At 36.6% G+C, this 15,082-nt stretch overlaps 1 protein-coding gene across 1 annotated transcript in view; it reads right to left on the bottom strand.

The window, feature by feature from the left end:
* Positions 1–6,069: 6,069 nt before the first annotated feature.
* The window catches only part of LOC141333661 (neuronal cell adhesion molecule-like), a 69,512-nt gene continuing 60,499 nt past the window's right edge, over positions 6,070–15,082 (bottom strand). The window contains exons 28-33 of the mRNA XM_073838742.1: positions 14,380–14,448; positions 13,590–13,712; positions 12,775–12,930; positions 12,181–12,312; positions 9,694–9,772; positions 6,070–6,542 (exon numbers count right to left, since the gene is read on the bottom strand). Of these exons, the coding sequence (XP_073694843.1) occupies positions 6,308–6,542; positions 9,694–9,772; positions 12,181–12,312; positions 12,775–12,930; positions 13,590–13,712; positions 14,380–14,448 (794 nt within the window). The 3' untranslated portion in view covers positions 6,070–6,307. The remainder of the gene's footprint in view (positions 6,543–9,693; positions 9,773–12,180; positions 12,313–12,774; positions 12,931–13,589; positions 13,713–14,379; positions 14,449–15,082) is intronic.

The following is a 15,082-nucleotide window of genomic DNA, read 5'->3' as shown; positions in this document are numbered from 1 at the left end:
AACACATAAAGGAAAGGTAAATCTGAATCTGCACACATACACAGCTGCTATATGCTACATGGAATGCCATGCAGCTTCTCTTATTTGCTGCCACTGCACTTTCACACATGCTCACAAAGGGTGAGTAAGGACGTTTTTATCTGCCACCTAGAATGTGTCCATTCATCATGCATCTCAAGAACACATTTGACCATCCATCCATCTCTCTAAACATTTGTATTTGCAGCATGTTATGCACATGTGCTCTACATGAATGCATTACATTTTCAGCAATCTCTTATAATCTCATTGCATCCTCTGATCTGCTGTCTGCTCTTGTCCTGCACACTCGGATTTAGGTCACTGCATGTCTACTGTCTACTAAACTCACACTAAGGGAGTGGCAGTAAAAAACTAGCAGCTGATCTGAATTATCTTTATTGAAATACATGAATTTATATTTTAAATGAACAGAGTATAAAAATAATAGCTGGATTTTACACTCCCTTTCCTTATTATTATTTTTTTTTTTTTTAGTGTGATCGTAACACATTAAGTGTATTTTCAAACACTAATGTAATAACTGCGTAATTTATGACACCTCTTTAGCGCCGCACTCCGGCATAACACTGCCATTATAATTTCTATCCTTTTTGTTGCCAGGAAACTGAGGACTAACTTCTGTCCCGTTTAAAGTTTAGGCAAGTAAATATCATGTAATTAACTCGCATAACAGCTCGCTTCTGCATAGCAATTACCAAATTTATCAGTATGTTAAAAATACTTCATATAATGTCATTAGTATGAATTCACACTATTAATTTTATAGTTTTTTTTTTTTTAAATAATACCTCTAATATGCATTCTCATTTTATTATGTATGTCGTTTATTTATTTTATGTCTTTTTTTAATATAGGGATGACATAAATCATGACCGGACTCATCCACCCTGTTTCTTCTGCATTGCGGTATTCCCAAACTGCGCGGAACACCTTCATCCGGACTTCAGCATGCAGAATAAACTCCTGAAGGCCATAGACGCATCATATTCTCACTAGAAACCCCCAAAGCTCTACATATCATCATACCAGCAGCAAACTTACCGGAAGAATGCGTTAAATCCTTCGTCAAACCCTCAGATCTGGATCAGAACCACCGCGTCGTCCCGCAGCCCAGCGCGGAGACAGACACACGGCCCGCACGGCACCAGCCTGCTATTGGACGAGAGCGGAAGCTGCGCATGCCAGGATGCCGTAACACAGAGGGATGCTGTCTCAGTCCATGTGCCGCTGCAGTGGATCTTAAAGTAGTCAAGGTGATTTTAAGGCATTTATGAATTATGAGTATAAAATGTATACAGACCAGCACGTGATATTTGGTGGTTTAAGGTAAAAAGAGGCTTATCCACACACATCTGTTCAAATCCAGTGGATTACATTCTTACACTGGCATGGGGGAGGGAAAGAAATAGATTATTTGTTGTTTGTATGGAGAAACATCAATGCAGGGAGGAATTCTGTGGCACTCCAGATGTGGCTGTAGAATATTTTTCCACAAATTTTGTATGCATGCAAATTTGTCGGTACACTCATTTTGTATTTTCAGGACGTTTTGGAATATTTTTCCTTTCCCGAAATGTGTCACTACCAAAACACAGTAATGTATAATTAATAAGAAGGGTTATATTGACCTATTAAGATTTTGTTTACATCTACCTAGTAATTTTTTTTTTTTTTTTGCTATTTTATTTTATGTTTTTAGAGGTAAATCAACAACAATTACATTTTTAACAATATTTAAAGTGTAATTTATGAGATTTGTTCTATTTTTTTTTTTTTTTGTAAAAGGCATAAAGCTAATCATACTGATTTCAAAGTTAAGTATTTATTAGTTCGATTAAACGATGAACCAAACACTATCATAACATCTTAGTTGATAAGTCAATATACTTTATTATTGACAAAATATCCCATGTTTTGGTTGTGACTGCACATTTTCGGTAGTGACAGTAATGATTTGGTAGTGACCACACTAAAACATACTAAAGTACAAAACATTTGCATAACTGAACTAAAATGTTGTTTATTTCCCCCAAATAAAGTATTATGTAAATGATATCACTACAGAAACTTCACCAAATGACGATATTTCAGTCGTGACTGTTTCTGCAGTGACAATTTCAGATACTTTTGAGCCTATCTCAAAGATGCTAATCAGAAAATGCTAGCACAGTTCTGAAAAGTTATACACACATATAAACAAAATTTTATGGAATAGTACCCTAAAAAACCAACGTCAAAACCGAATCTTCCCCAAATAAAGACATTTCAGTTGTGACTGTGTCAGTAGTGACAATTTTAGATACTTTTGAGCCCAGCTCAAAGATGCTAATTAGCACATGGTTAGCTAGCATAGTTCTGAACAGTTATACACACATAAAAACGAAATTTTATAGAATAACCCCTAAAAAAACAACGTCAAAACCAAAACTTCCCCAAATAAAGACATTTCGGTTGTGACTGTTTCAGTAGTGACAATTTTAGATACTTTAGAGCCCAGCTCAAAGATGCTAATTAGCACATGGTTAGCTAGCATAGTTCTGAACAGCTATACACACATAAAAACGAAATTTTATAGAATAACCCCTAAAAAACCAACGTCAAAACCGAATCTTCCCCAAATAAAGACATTTCAATTGTGACTGTTTCAGTAGTGACAATTTTAGATACTTTTGAGCCCAGCTCAAAGATGCTAATTAGCACATGGTTAGCTAGCATAGTTCTGAACAGTTATACACACATAAAAACGAAATTTTATAGAATAACCCCTAAAAAAACAACGTCAAAACCAAAACTTCCCCAAATAAAGACATTTCGGTTGTGACTGTTTCAGTAGTGACAATTTTAGATACTTTAGAGCCCAGCTCAAAGATGCTAATCAGCACATGGTTAGCTAGCACCGTTCTGAGCAGTTGTACACACATAAAAACTAAATTTTACAGTATGTAATAACACCCCAAAATAATGATAATAATGTCACTACAAAAACTTCCCCAAATGTTTTGGTTGTGACTGTTTTGGTAGTGACAATTTTAGATACTTTAGAGCCCAGCTCAAAGATGCTAATCAGCACATGGTTAGCTAGCACCGTTCTGAGCAGTTGTACACACATAAAAACGAAATTTTATGTAATAACACCCCAAAATAATGATAATAATGTCACTACAAAAACTTCCCCAAATGTTTCGGTTGTGACTGTTTCGGTAGTGACAATTTTAGATACTTTAGAGCCCAGCTCAAAGATGCTAATCAGCACATGGTTAGCTAGCACCGTTCTGAGCAGTTGTACACACATAAAAACGAAATTTTATGTAATAACACCCCAAAATAATGATAATAATGTCACTACAAAAACTTCCCCAAATGTTTTGGTTGTGACTGTTTCGGTAGTGACAATTTTAGATACTTTAGAGCCCAGCTCAAAGATGCTAATCAGCACATGGTTAGCTAGCACCGTTCTGAGCAGTTGTACACACATAAAAACTAAATTTTATGTAATAACACCCCAAAATAATGATAATAATGTCACTACAAAAACTTCCCCAAATGTTTTGGTTGTGACTGTTTCGGTAGTGACAATTTTAGATACTTTTGAGTTCAGCTCAATGGTGCTAATGAGCACATGATTAGCTAGCACAGTTCTGAACTGACATACACATATAAAAAGTAAATGTTATGGAATAACCCCCCAAAAAGTGTGCTTGATTGTAGAAAAAAAATGTTTGGTAGTGATGTTCCTTAAAGTTACACACAAATTTTCAGACTTCTGAACACATTTACCTCAAAATGATGAGGCCTATATCACCATGTACAGTAGCTATGAGAGAGTGATGCATAAATATTACCTGATAATAAATCTGCTTTTAAAAATGCTTTTATATATATATTAAGCTATCAGATTGTATTTTGTATTATTGTGGGTTTCAATAATAGAAGGATCTTTGTAAATATCTAAGATCTGAATACCTCAATGTTTTTAAATGTCTTTTTTGGTTGTTAGACACCAGTGTGCACCAATTCTGTATCATATATATATGTATACACACACACACAACAGTATACAATTATTGTGTATAAGGAATAAAATCAAAAACAGACAGATAGTAGTGAAATCCGGAAACCAACATTTATTTTAATCCTTTTATATACAAAATATTTTTTTTTTGCGATTATATTATAGAGTAAACCATTTCACAGCCTTTCATGCTTTATTTTCATGTACCTTTAACATTAACCAGAATATTATTTCACACACTACGTTTCATTCGTCTCTGCCCCCTCCGACAAAAACACATCAAAAGATTCTGCACCCACAGCAGTGCAATCCGGCCTCCTTCTTTGGGGATGCGTCTGCCTCTTCTCATAATCTCCCTACAGAAAAAAGTCAAACTAGCTGGCCAAATAGAAAAGAAAACAACAGTGCCATTAAAAGAGTCAGAGCTGATGTGTGTGTGTGAATTCAGGTGGAACACTGTGCGGTTTTCTGCAGCGCTACCAACGCATACTCAATCCAATAGGGTTGTCGGCTTTTTTTCATCCGATTGCTGGGATATAGTTCCTCTAGAGCGTCATGATCAAGGGCTTAGTTCCATTCGTTGGCCTTTAATGTGTCTAAAACAATTTGGGCTGGGTATTTACAAAGCAAATGTCAGATCTATACATTAAAAAGCAGACAAATCCAAACTAAAAAACTTGATGCAAGTTATGACAAGCTAAACCATGAAAATCAAGGGCCTCGCCACAAAAAAAAGAGGCTCGCCCTATATTGACAGTGGACAGACATAAACACACATTCATCCATTCCAAACACACACATATATTCACGCATGCCTGCATAAACCGCACACACTCCAGCCATAATCTGCGACAGCACCACTGCCGACCATGTGTTTAGTGAAGCCCGGATTTCACTCGACAGCTCGTAATACTTCATAACATGCAGTAAGGTGATTTAAAAAAAGGTTACATGTGAGAATGTGTGCATTTCTGCCTATGTTGAGATCTTCCCAAGGACAAGCTATAGTTGGTTGCTTCCATCCAGACCAATCAACAGCAGTTCGCTCTTTAAAGAGAAGTGGCAGTATTTTTAGCTGTCGAAAAGGGGAATGAAATGCCCCTCAGGTGACTTCTGTGGCTTCCTTGAGTCTTGCGGTCTTCACTCAGCGCAGGTTTTGAGTATCGCTCGCAGTAATGATATAAAAGAGGGCTGCGCTCAAAGCGATGACAGGGAATTTTGAATAGAGAATCATGTTTTCTACCAAGGCACTAAGGAACCGTGCTGAGGGGCCTTCGTTGCATCCCATACTGTACAACCACAACAAGAGCAGTGTGAATTCTGCCGCCCAATGTGGGTTCGCGGCTGGCTACAAGGCTGTCTAGGGGGGCTTTCCTTGACAATAACAGTCCTGAATGAAGTGAACCTTAACTCACTAACTCAATGACTTTTCTTCAGGGAGAAAACTTCTGTCGTAAAAATAAACAGAACAAACACAGGGTGCAAAATGAACCACGAGAGAAGGATAAAACCACGTCTGGTGTCTGAAAAGAGTGCTTGTGTGTCAAAAACATGCTACCTCACATCCCTGATAACAAGTTTTTAGATTCTGCGATTTTTTTTCCGTAATATTCAAAACTTCTGACGCCTAAGAACAGCTTTTACACGTATTACATACTTCACAACAATGCCCACAAAGACATTGGTGCCTGAAATGTGCATTATACCGATTTGAACACTGACGACAGAACGCGACAGGCATTAGCTGTGAAGCAAAAGTGAGTATCATATAGTCAGACGAGGTTTACAGTCTCCACAACGCTGGTTAAAGGTGCGGAAATTTAGTGCGCGATAAAAGTCTGTTGTGTATTGTCGATGGTGTAGCGATGCACTGTTCACACAGTGAATCCGTGAAAACTTGGAACCTGTTGTGAAGAGCTGTAAATGTGAACGCATCTTAATGCTGATTCGCCAAGGGACGTTCCATGCGAGTCCAAGGGACGAGATGGTGTGATATAATGCCATCTGACGGTAAATGGGGCCATGGTAATAAAATATATATCAATTTATATATTCCTATACACATATATCGATATATATGTATGCTCGCTGTAGGATAATACGCTAAATACGTCTCAATTTCTTAGTCTTTCATTAGGGGCGTTTGTTTTGTTTCTTTTGCTGTGTGATGTCAGGGGGTCACAGTGCAATAGAGACTGTTCTCCATATGATGGTGTGACGAGGAGGCGGGGTGTTGGATGGGTCGAAGGTCAGTTACACGAAGGAGTTCATGGCGTTGACCGGAGAAGGAGCCTCCGAACTCTCGTTGCCCTCCGCCGTGTCTTTTTCCTTCTTCCCGCTGTACTGGCCGATGAACGAGCCGTCCTCGTTGAACTGGCCATCTCCTCCCTCGCCGTAATCCACCAGGCTGTCGTCGCTGTCGTCCTTCTTGACCGTGCCGTTGGATGGGGTCCGGCTGCCTTTCAAGGGCTTGTGGTCCTCGGTGTCACTGATGTAAAGAGTGGAAACAAGGGGGAGGGGAGGATATTACAATAGCACAGTTTAAACCGAGTAGGCTAGGTAGCGGAGATCCAGTTCCAACATGCAGGTATTTTCACAACAGTCCTTTTATGCATCTCTCCTATATCCGGAAGGCAGTTGATGTTCGTTTCTGGTCATAACGTGCATTCGGAAGGGTACGTTTGGCAACATTCATCATAATGCATAGAGCACTTCTCTCAAAACAGGGAGAAACATAAAATGGTCATTGAGGATTTCGAAACAAATGCAGTCAAATATAAATAAAAAAATTATATGTATAAACAAAGTAAAATCAGAAAAAGCAATCCAAAATACAAGTAACTATGGAAGCCCGTTTTCGCCACTGAATTGAAAAATGAAGATAATTGTGACTTTTTATCTCAAAATTGTGTGATATTAACTCGCAATTTGCGAGTTATAAAATCAGAATTGTGTGACATAAACTTGCAATTCTGAGAAATAAACTTGCAGTTCTGAGCAATAAATTAACAATTCTGAGAAATAAAGACAGAATTCTTCCTTTTTCCTCTCAGAATTGCGGGTTTATATTTTACAAATGTGACTTTTTTCCTCAAAATCGGACTTCATTAAAATAAAAAAAAAGTTAAAATTATGAGAAAATAGATGAGAAAAAAGTCAGAATTTCAAGAAAAAGTCAGAATCGCGAGATATAAACTCGCACTTGCAAGAAAAAGTCAGAAATGTGAGAAAAAAGTCAGATGAGAAAAATATCAGAATTGCAAAATATAAACTTTCAATTGCAAGATACAAACTCGCAATTGTAAGAAAAAAGAACTCTGAGAAAAAAGTCAGAATTGCGAGTTATAAACTTGCATTTGCGAGAAAAAGATGAGAAAAAAGTCAGAATTGCGAGTTATAAACTTGCATTTGCGAGAAAAAGATGAGAAAAAAGTCAGAATTGCATGATAAAAGTCAGAATTATGAGAACAAAAGATATAAACTCGTATTTGCAAGAAAAAGTTTGATTTGCAAAATACAAACTCGCATTTGCGCGAAAAAAAGTCAGAATTGTAGGAAAAATTCTGAATTGTGAGAAGAAAAGTCAGAATTGTGAGATATAAACTGCAAGAGACAAACTCAAAAAAAGTCTGAATTGCGAGAAAAAATTCAGATGGGAAAATATCAGAATTGCAAGATACCAACTTTCAATAGCATATAAAAAGTCAGAATTGTGAGTAAAAGAACTGAGAGAAAAAAGTCAGAATTGAGAAAAAAAAGAACTGTAGGAAAAAAAAGTCAGAATTGCGAGTTATAAACTTGCATTTGCGAGAAAAAGTCAGATAAAAAAAATGTCAGAATTGCGAGATATAAACTCGTGACTGCAAGAAAAAGTCAGAATTGTGAGACAAAAGTCAGAATTTCATGATAAAAGACAGAATTGTGAGATAAAACCTCGCATTTGCAAGAAAAAAGTCAGAATTGCGAGAAAAATTCAGAATTGTGGGAAGAAAAGTCAGAATTGTGAGATATAAACTCAAAAGTCTGAATTGCGAGAAAAAATTCAGATGGGAAAAATATCAGAATTGCAAGATATTTCAATAGCATATAAAAAGTCAGAATTGTGAGTAAAAGAACTGAAAAAAAAAGTCAGAATTGCGAGTTATAAACTTGCATTTGCAAGAAAAAGTCAGAATTGCGAGAAAAAGTCAGATGAGAAAAGTCAGAATTGCGAGAAAAAAGTCAGAATTGTGAGATATAAACTCGCATTTGCAAGAAAAAAGTCAGAATTGCGAGAAAAATTCAGAATTGTGAGAAGAAAAGTCAGAATTGTGAGATATAAACTGGCATTTGCAAGAAAAAAAGTCTGAATTGCAAGAAAAAAGTCTGAATTACGAGATACAAATCACGCAATTCTAAGAAAAAGAATTGTGCCTTTAAATCTCGCAATTCTGACTTTATTACTTGCAATTGTGAGTTTATTTCTCGTAATTCTGACATTTCTCAGAATTCCAAGTTTATATTTAAAATTCTAACTTTATAGCTTGCAACTGCAAGTGGGATAAAAAGTCGCAACAACATTTTCTTATTAAACACATTTTTTTTTTTCAGTGGCGGAAATGGGCATCTATAAATAACTATCCAAAATTCACTTTTTACTGGTTTGAATTTTTAGTAAAGGTTGGGTTTGTCATGTCTGTGAGATTTGCATCCATTTGTTTAATTTTCTGCTGTAACTAGGAGATGAATAATGAGGGGTCTTATGCATGCAAGACTTGCAGAGCCCCTCTTACCTTTCTGAAGACCTGAATTCCCCCCAAAATTAAAACACACAGGAGGAACACATGAGACAGACTGACATGTTTGACAATGAAGTAATCACTTTACAATGAATGCAGTGACATCATACACAACAAATGATGGACGTCATGAACAGGACATGTGAAATGTTAATACAAGACAAAAAACAAACATGGATGACCGCTGCTGTCAATTGCGATTCTGATTTGGCACTTTCAAAAGCTGAAATTGAATTTTAATGATACATGAGTATGTTTTATATAATTTAATTAATATGTAATATGTCGTAATATATAATTTCTCAAATAATTGAATTTATGTCCTCAAGTTGAGACCAGTTCATCCAGTTCCAATCATATCTGCTCCATCAGCAATAATAATGACAATATGACCAGACATATTACAAAACATACACACAAATATAAAACAATAAATAAAAAAATGATGATAATAAATATTAATGATGACAATAAATATTAATGATGACACAAAACAAAATAACAATTCATTGCAAAAAGTCCATCATGAACGTAAATGACGAAGTGTGGTAAATGAATGAAAACGTTAAAAAAAAGTGAATTCAAATGTGTAAAATATTTTTACAGTCATATAATACACATAATAAAAAGGTTTGCTCCCGCTTTCCTCAAGCTGTTTTGTGGTGAAGCCAAAGATGTTTACATTCATCTCAGGGGAATGAAAAAATTACGGTCTGAATCCCTGAGCAAGAGAAGCAAGTTTGCTTTCAATGAGTCGTGAATCCATAAGAAAATCAAGTACCATTATTTTTTATGATTTCTGATCAAAGTGATCAAAATATAAATAGATGTAGGTCAAGTCCTATATGTTGTTTTCCTCACCTGTACTCCCCAAATGTTCCATCATCCTCTTTCATGGGCTGGATTTCTGGGTCTTGATGGGCGTCTTCTTTTTCTTTTACTATGAGATTGAGAATCAACAAGATGTACGGCATTAAAGTTCAACCTTTCGTAGAAAGGAGATCACATGCACTCTTAAAAATAAAGGTTCCAAAAAGGTGTTTTTGCAGTGATGCCACAGAAGAACCATTTTTGGTTCCACAAAGAATCTTTCAATGAACAGTTCCTAAAAGAACCATTTTGAAGAACATCTTAAAAATCTAAAGAACCTTTTTTGATTTTAAAGAACCTTTTCTGCATTTGAAAGATCCCATGGATGTTCAAGGTTCTTCACAGAATCTAATATAATCCCAATAAAGGGTGTTTTTGCAGTGATGCCATCGAAGAACCATTTTTGGTTCCACAAAGAACCTTTCAGTGAACTGTTCCTAAAAGAACCATTGTGAAGAGCATCTTAAAAATGTACAAGTTGCACAGCATTAAAGTTCAGCCTTTTGTAGAAAGGAGATCACATGCACTCTTAAAAATAAAGGTTCCAAAAAGGTGTTTTTGCAGAGATGCCATTCACGAGTTCCCTCTTACAGATGATAAACTGACCGAAAGGTTGAGCGTATTTGGCATGCTGTCTGGGAGAGGGCCTCGAGCTCGGTAGTCATTCCCGAGCACGGGGCCCTCCCCCGCCCAGGGAGAGGGGTCCGAGCTAGGCACAGGCTCGAACCCAATGAGCGCTCCCCCGCATGGGCAAAAGGTGAGGAGACAGGGTGGAGGAGGGGCGTTGACAAGACAAGAGATGGTGAAGGTAGGATTGTTGTGTTATTTATAGGGATTTTCTCCTGAGCTGATCGGATAGGGAGAGTGATTGCTAAGGGTGAATTGGTTATCTGTGAGCTCCTCCCAAAATTGGTTAAGAAAACATCACTAGAAGAAGCATTTTTGGTTCCACAAAAAACTTTTCAGTGAACAGAACCATTTTGAAGAACAATCTAAAAAATCTACAAGTTGCATGACATCAAAGATCAGCCTTTCATAGAAAGGAGATCACATCCACTCTTAAAATCAAGGTTCCAAATGGGTGTTTTTGCAGTGATGCCATAGAAGAACCAATTTTGGCTCCACAAAGAATCTTTCAATGAACAGTTCCTAAAAGAACCATTTTGAAGAACATCTTAAAAATCTAAAGAACCTTTTTTGACTTTAAAGAACCTTTTCTGCATTTGAAAGATTCCATGGATGTTCAAGGTTCTTCACAGAATCTAATATAATCCCAATAAAGGGTGTTTTTGCAGTGATGCCATCGAAGAACCATTTTTGGTTCCACAAAGAACCTTTCAGTGAACAGTTCCTAACAGAACCATTTTGAAGAACATCTAAAAAGTTCAGCCTTTTGCAGAAAGGAGATCACATGCATTCTTAAAAATAAAGGTTCCACAAGGGTGTTTTTGCAGTGATGCCATTAAAGAAGCATTTTTGGTTCCAGTGAAAAGTTCTTAAAAGAACCATTTTGAAGCAGTGTTGTTTTCGTCAACGATGACGATGACGAAATCATTTCGTTGACGCCACTTTTTTTCATGACGATAACGAGACGATGACGAGATAAAAATGGCTCGTTGATGACTAAAACATGACGAGACGTGTGTGAGTTTTCGTTGACGAGACGAGAATAGACGAAAATGTTAGTGGGTGGTCCGGCAGACGTTTAAAATGCATGACATTTCCGCTTATTGTGCATGCCAATTAAAACTTAAAAAGTATCTGACGCTATGGCAAGCCGTTTTAGCATTAAATACTCTTTGCTATACTAGTATGGCAAGCCGTTTTAGCATTCCATCCTTGTTTGTCTTTTATGTTCTAAAACATTCCTTCATTATTGTAATTATTGGTGAAAATAGTCGATCCGGAAGCTCACATTGTGTTGAACTATAGATCTGCTATTTTCAGAACTTATAAGTGACACTACCCAACAGCAAAATACTTACTGACCTACATTAATTTGTTAAAAGACTACTTTTTTCCCTTTTTTTGACTAAAACTAGACTAAAACCTTTTTGACTTTTCGTTGACTAAAATTGGACTAAAACTATCACATATAGAAGTAACTAAAATTTGACTAAAACTAAGAAGCATTTTAGTCCAAAAGACTAAGACTAAGACTAAATCTAAGATGGTTGTCAAAAACAACACTGTTTTGAAGAATATCTTAAAAATTGAAAGAAACTTTTTTGACTATAAAGAACCTTTTCTGCATTTGAAAGGTTCCTTGGATGTTCAAGGTTCTTCATAGAACCTAATATGATGCCAATAAAGCACCTTTATTTTATATAGTTAATAGTTCTTATTTTACGTTACAGATTTTTTTTGGTAGTCTGTTATATTGTTTAAAAGACTTCAGATTTAGCATTAGCACCACACATTTGTACATAACTACCTGTTTCAAACATCTTCAAACATCAGTTGTGTACTTTCACTTACCTGGATATTTGCCTCCTTTGTTCCTCTTTATAAAGCAAACAATGAGGAGCACCAGGATCAGCAAAGCAATAGCACACATCAGCCCGATAAACCAGCCCTGTGTGGCTATGTCAACCTGCTTGCTAGTCATAGCTGCAAAAACACAAGAGAATAAAATTAACCAATCCTCACTTTTCATTCAGTTTAAACATTAGAGTTAATTTATCATGCAGATGTCACCAAAAACAACAACAACACAAAATACTGTCATTAACATGAGCTCAACATCCAGGTAACAAAAACCTCAAGTCTTTGTTTTGATGATGGTAACAAGAAACATGAATTTGAGGAAGTGCATTCAAAATCAAAATCCTCTGACGATGTATGATGTATGAGGGCCGCTGTAGGATGTCAAAGAAAAAAGTATGGAAAAAATGGACAAATGTAATTCTGGCATGCATCTACATTTCCATAAACCTGTCTGGACTCATGCGTATTTCGTTAATATTCAATATTCAAACCAAAACAACAGGTAATGTCTGGAATTGGGCCTTCACAGGTGAGTGACAGGTGAGGTTGATGCTGGCGGATGGTCTACAGACATGCTCTTCTCACCTGGAACTGTAATCAACAGCTCGTCTGTACTGTGAACCGTTGTGTCCGAGTGGTCTTTGGCTACCACCCGAACCCTATAGGACATCCCCGGCTTTAGTCCTCTAATCTGATATGTCCGAGTGCCATTTACAAACTCTTTTTTCCAGGGTTCTTTACCTGGAGAGAAGGGCCGACGGCAAGGGAGAGATTATGGTAAGTCCAATTACGCAGGAAAAAAAGCTGACTTATTCTTTAAGTCAACTCTTTTTGTATCTATTTTGATATTACACAAATTCTATACAATATTAAATAATTTGTTCTATGAGCTTTATGGTATTGGTAGTTCACTTCCAAAAAAAAAAAAAAAGATAATTTACTCACACCTATGTCATCCAAACCTATATCTTCCTTTCCTCAGTCGTAAAGAAATTAAGGTTTTTGAGGAAAACATTCCAGGATTTTTCTTCATATAGTGGACATCAATGGGGCCCAACAGGTTGAAGGTCCAGATCGCAGTTTTAATGCAGCTCAATGCAATCCCAGTTGAGGAATTTATATACTTTTTAACCACAAATGCTTGTCTTTCCTCAGATTGTGTAGAGCCCTTTGAAGCCACACTTAAAACTGCAATCTGGATCTTCAACCCATTGAAGTCCACTATATGGAGAAGAATCCTAGAATGTTTTCCTCCTTTCTTTTCGACTGAAGATAGAAAGACATGAACATCTTGGATGACATGGGAATAAGTAAGTTATCAAGAAATTTTTATTCTAGAAGTAAGCTAATCCTTTAATAAACGCATGGCAGTAGTGACATTTTGAGGAGGATAATCTTACTGTTATCAACAACATATTCCACATAAACATTCCTATCCGGCCACGAGTATTCCCAGCTTATCACAGCATGGTCCTCCTCCACCGAGGAGTTCACACTCCCAAACATCCGACCAGCAGGTGGCGCTGATCAAACAAGGAAAAATACAAGTGTATGTAAGAACTGAGAAATTATGAAAAAGATGCTGCAAAAATCCTGTATATCCAGATGTCTAGGGGCACCAAAAAGCATATAGGCATTGCAGACATTGCGTCCGATAAAAAGGTCTAGCATAATATGTTTGCCAATGCAACTTAATTTGGATATTTTATATCTAATCCAATGGAATTTACAGATTTGAAGTGTCTCTTTGGGGTCACTAGATTTATCCATTTATTTATGTTTAATTAATTGTACATTGAAAAGTTTGAGGTTGATTTTTAAATGACAGATTTCTGTTCACCAAGGCTGCGTTTATTTTTCAGGATTCTTTGATGAATATAAAGTTCAAAAGAGCAGCTTTTCTAAAAAGTAGACTCTTTTGCAACATTATAAATGTCTTTGCTATGACTTTTGAAATAACATATTAATTATTAATTCTTTAAAAAAAAAAAAAAATTACTGACCCCAAACTTTTGCACACTGATGTATATGTACCTGTCTTTACTCCCTTTTTTATTACAAATCATGTGAAACTCAAATAATGTATGCAACACCTCTGAGATTTTAAACAGATTCCTGCTCAATACAGTATCAAACAAGTATAACAATGAAGGAAAGAGAGAAAAGGTGCTGGGACGGGAGTGTTTGTACCCTTGTGAAACGGGGACTGCAAAGATTGAGTGACAGGGGGGGTTGGAGGTGGTGAAGGGGGGGTTGAGCCTGGAAGAATACAGAGAATAGTGAAATACACAACATGAAACACAAAACATTAGAAAGAGAGACAACACAAGGCAGTGAAAGAGAGAAATGCAGATCAGAGTTAACAGCATGCAGGAACATGCAGTTCACCGGTGCAATGAGAGCTAGTTACTGTTTGTTTCAGAGAGGACAATGGGATCAAAGCAGAGAGAGATCTGGGTTTGTCTTATCATATGTTTGAACATCACTCTACACTCAAAAACATCTAATGTCTTTGTATACACTAGTTAAAAGGATAGTTCACCCAAAAAATAAGACAATAAGGGAAGTCTCCTTTTTGTCATTTTTGAAACTGACCTGTGCATTGTACTGTATGAGATGCATTAAGATAAGTATTCTCATTTATTTTTGGGTGAACTATACCTTTAAACAGCAGATGTTCTAGCTAAGCCCTACTGAAAGCAGTGGGATGGAATTTGCATTTGTTGGTAACATGATTCTCCATGACATATGGAGCAGGCCGAGTCAGGTGTAAAGCTTTTTGGCCTGAGGAGGTTCATGCATATGTATCTATCTCTTTTCACTGCTACAGTGGCTTTCTAGTCTCATAGCTGATGCTCAACCAGCATGCATTCTCATCAGCCTGATACTGGGG

The sequence above is a fragment of the Garra rufa genome, chromosome 4 (assembly GCF_049309525.1).
Source record: "Garra rufa chromosome 4, GarRuf1.0, whole genome shotgun sequence".
Lineage (NCBI taxonomy): Eukaryota > Metazoa > Chordata > Actinopteri > Cypriniformes > Cyprinidae > Garra > Garra rufa.
This window is presented reverse-complemented; position numbering and strand designations above follow the sequence as displayed.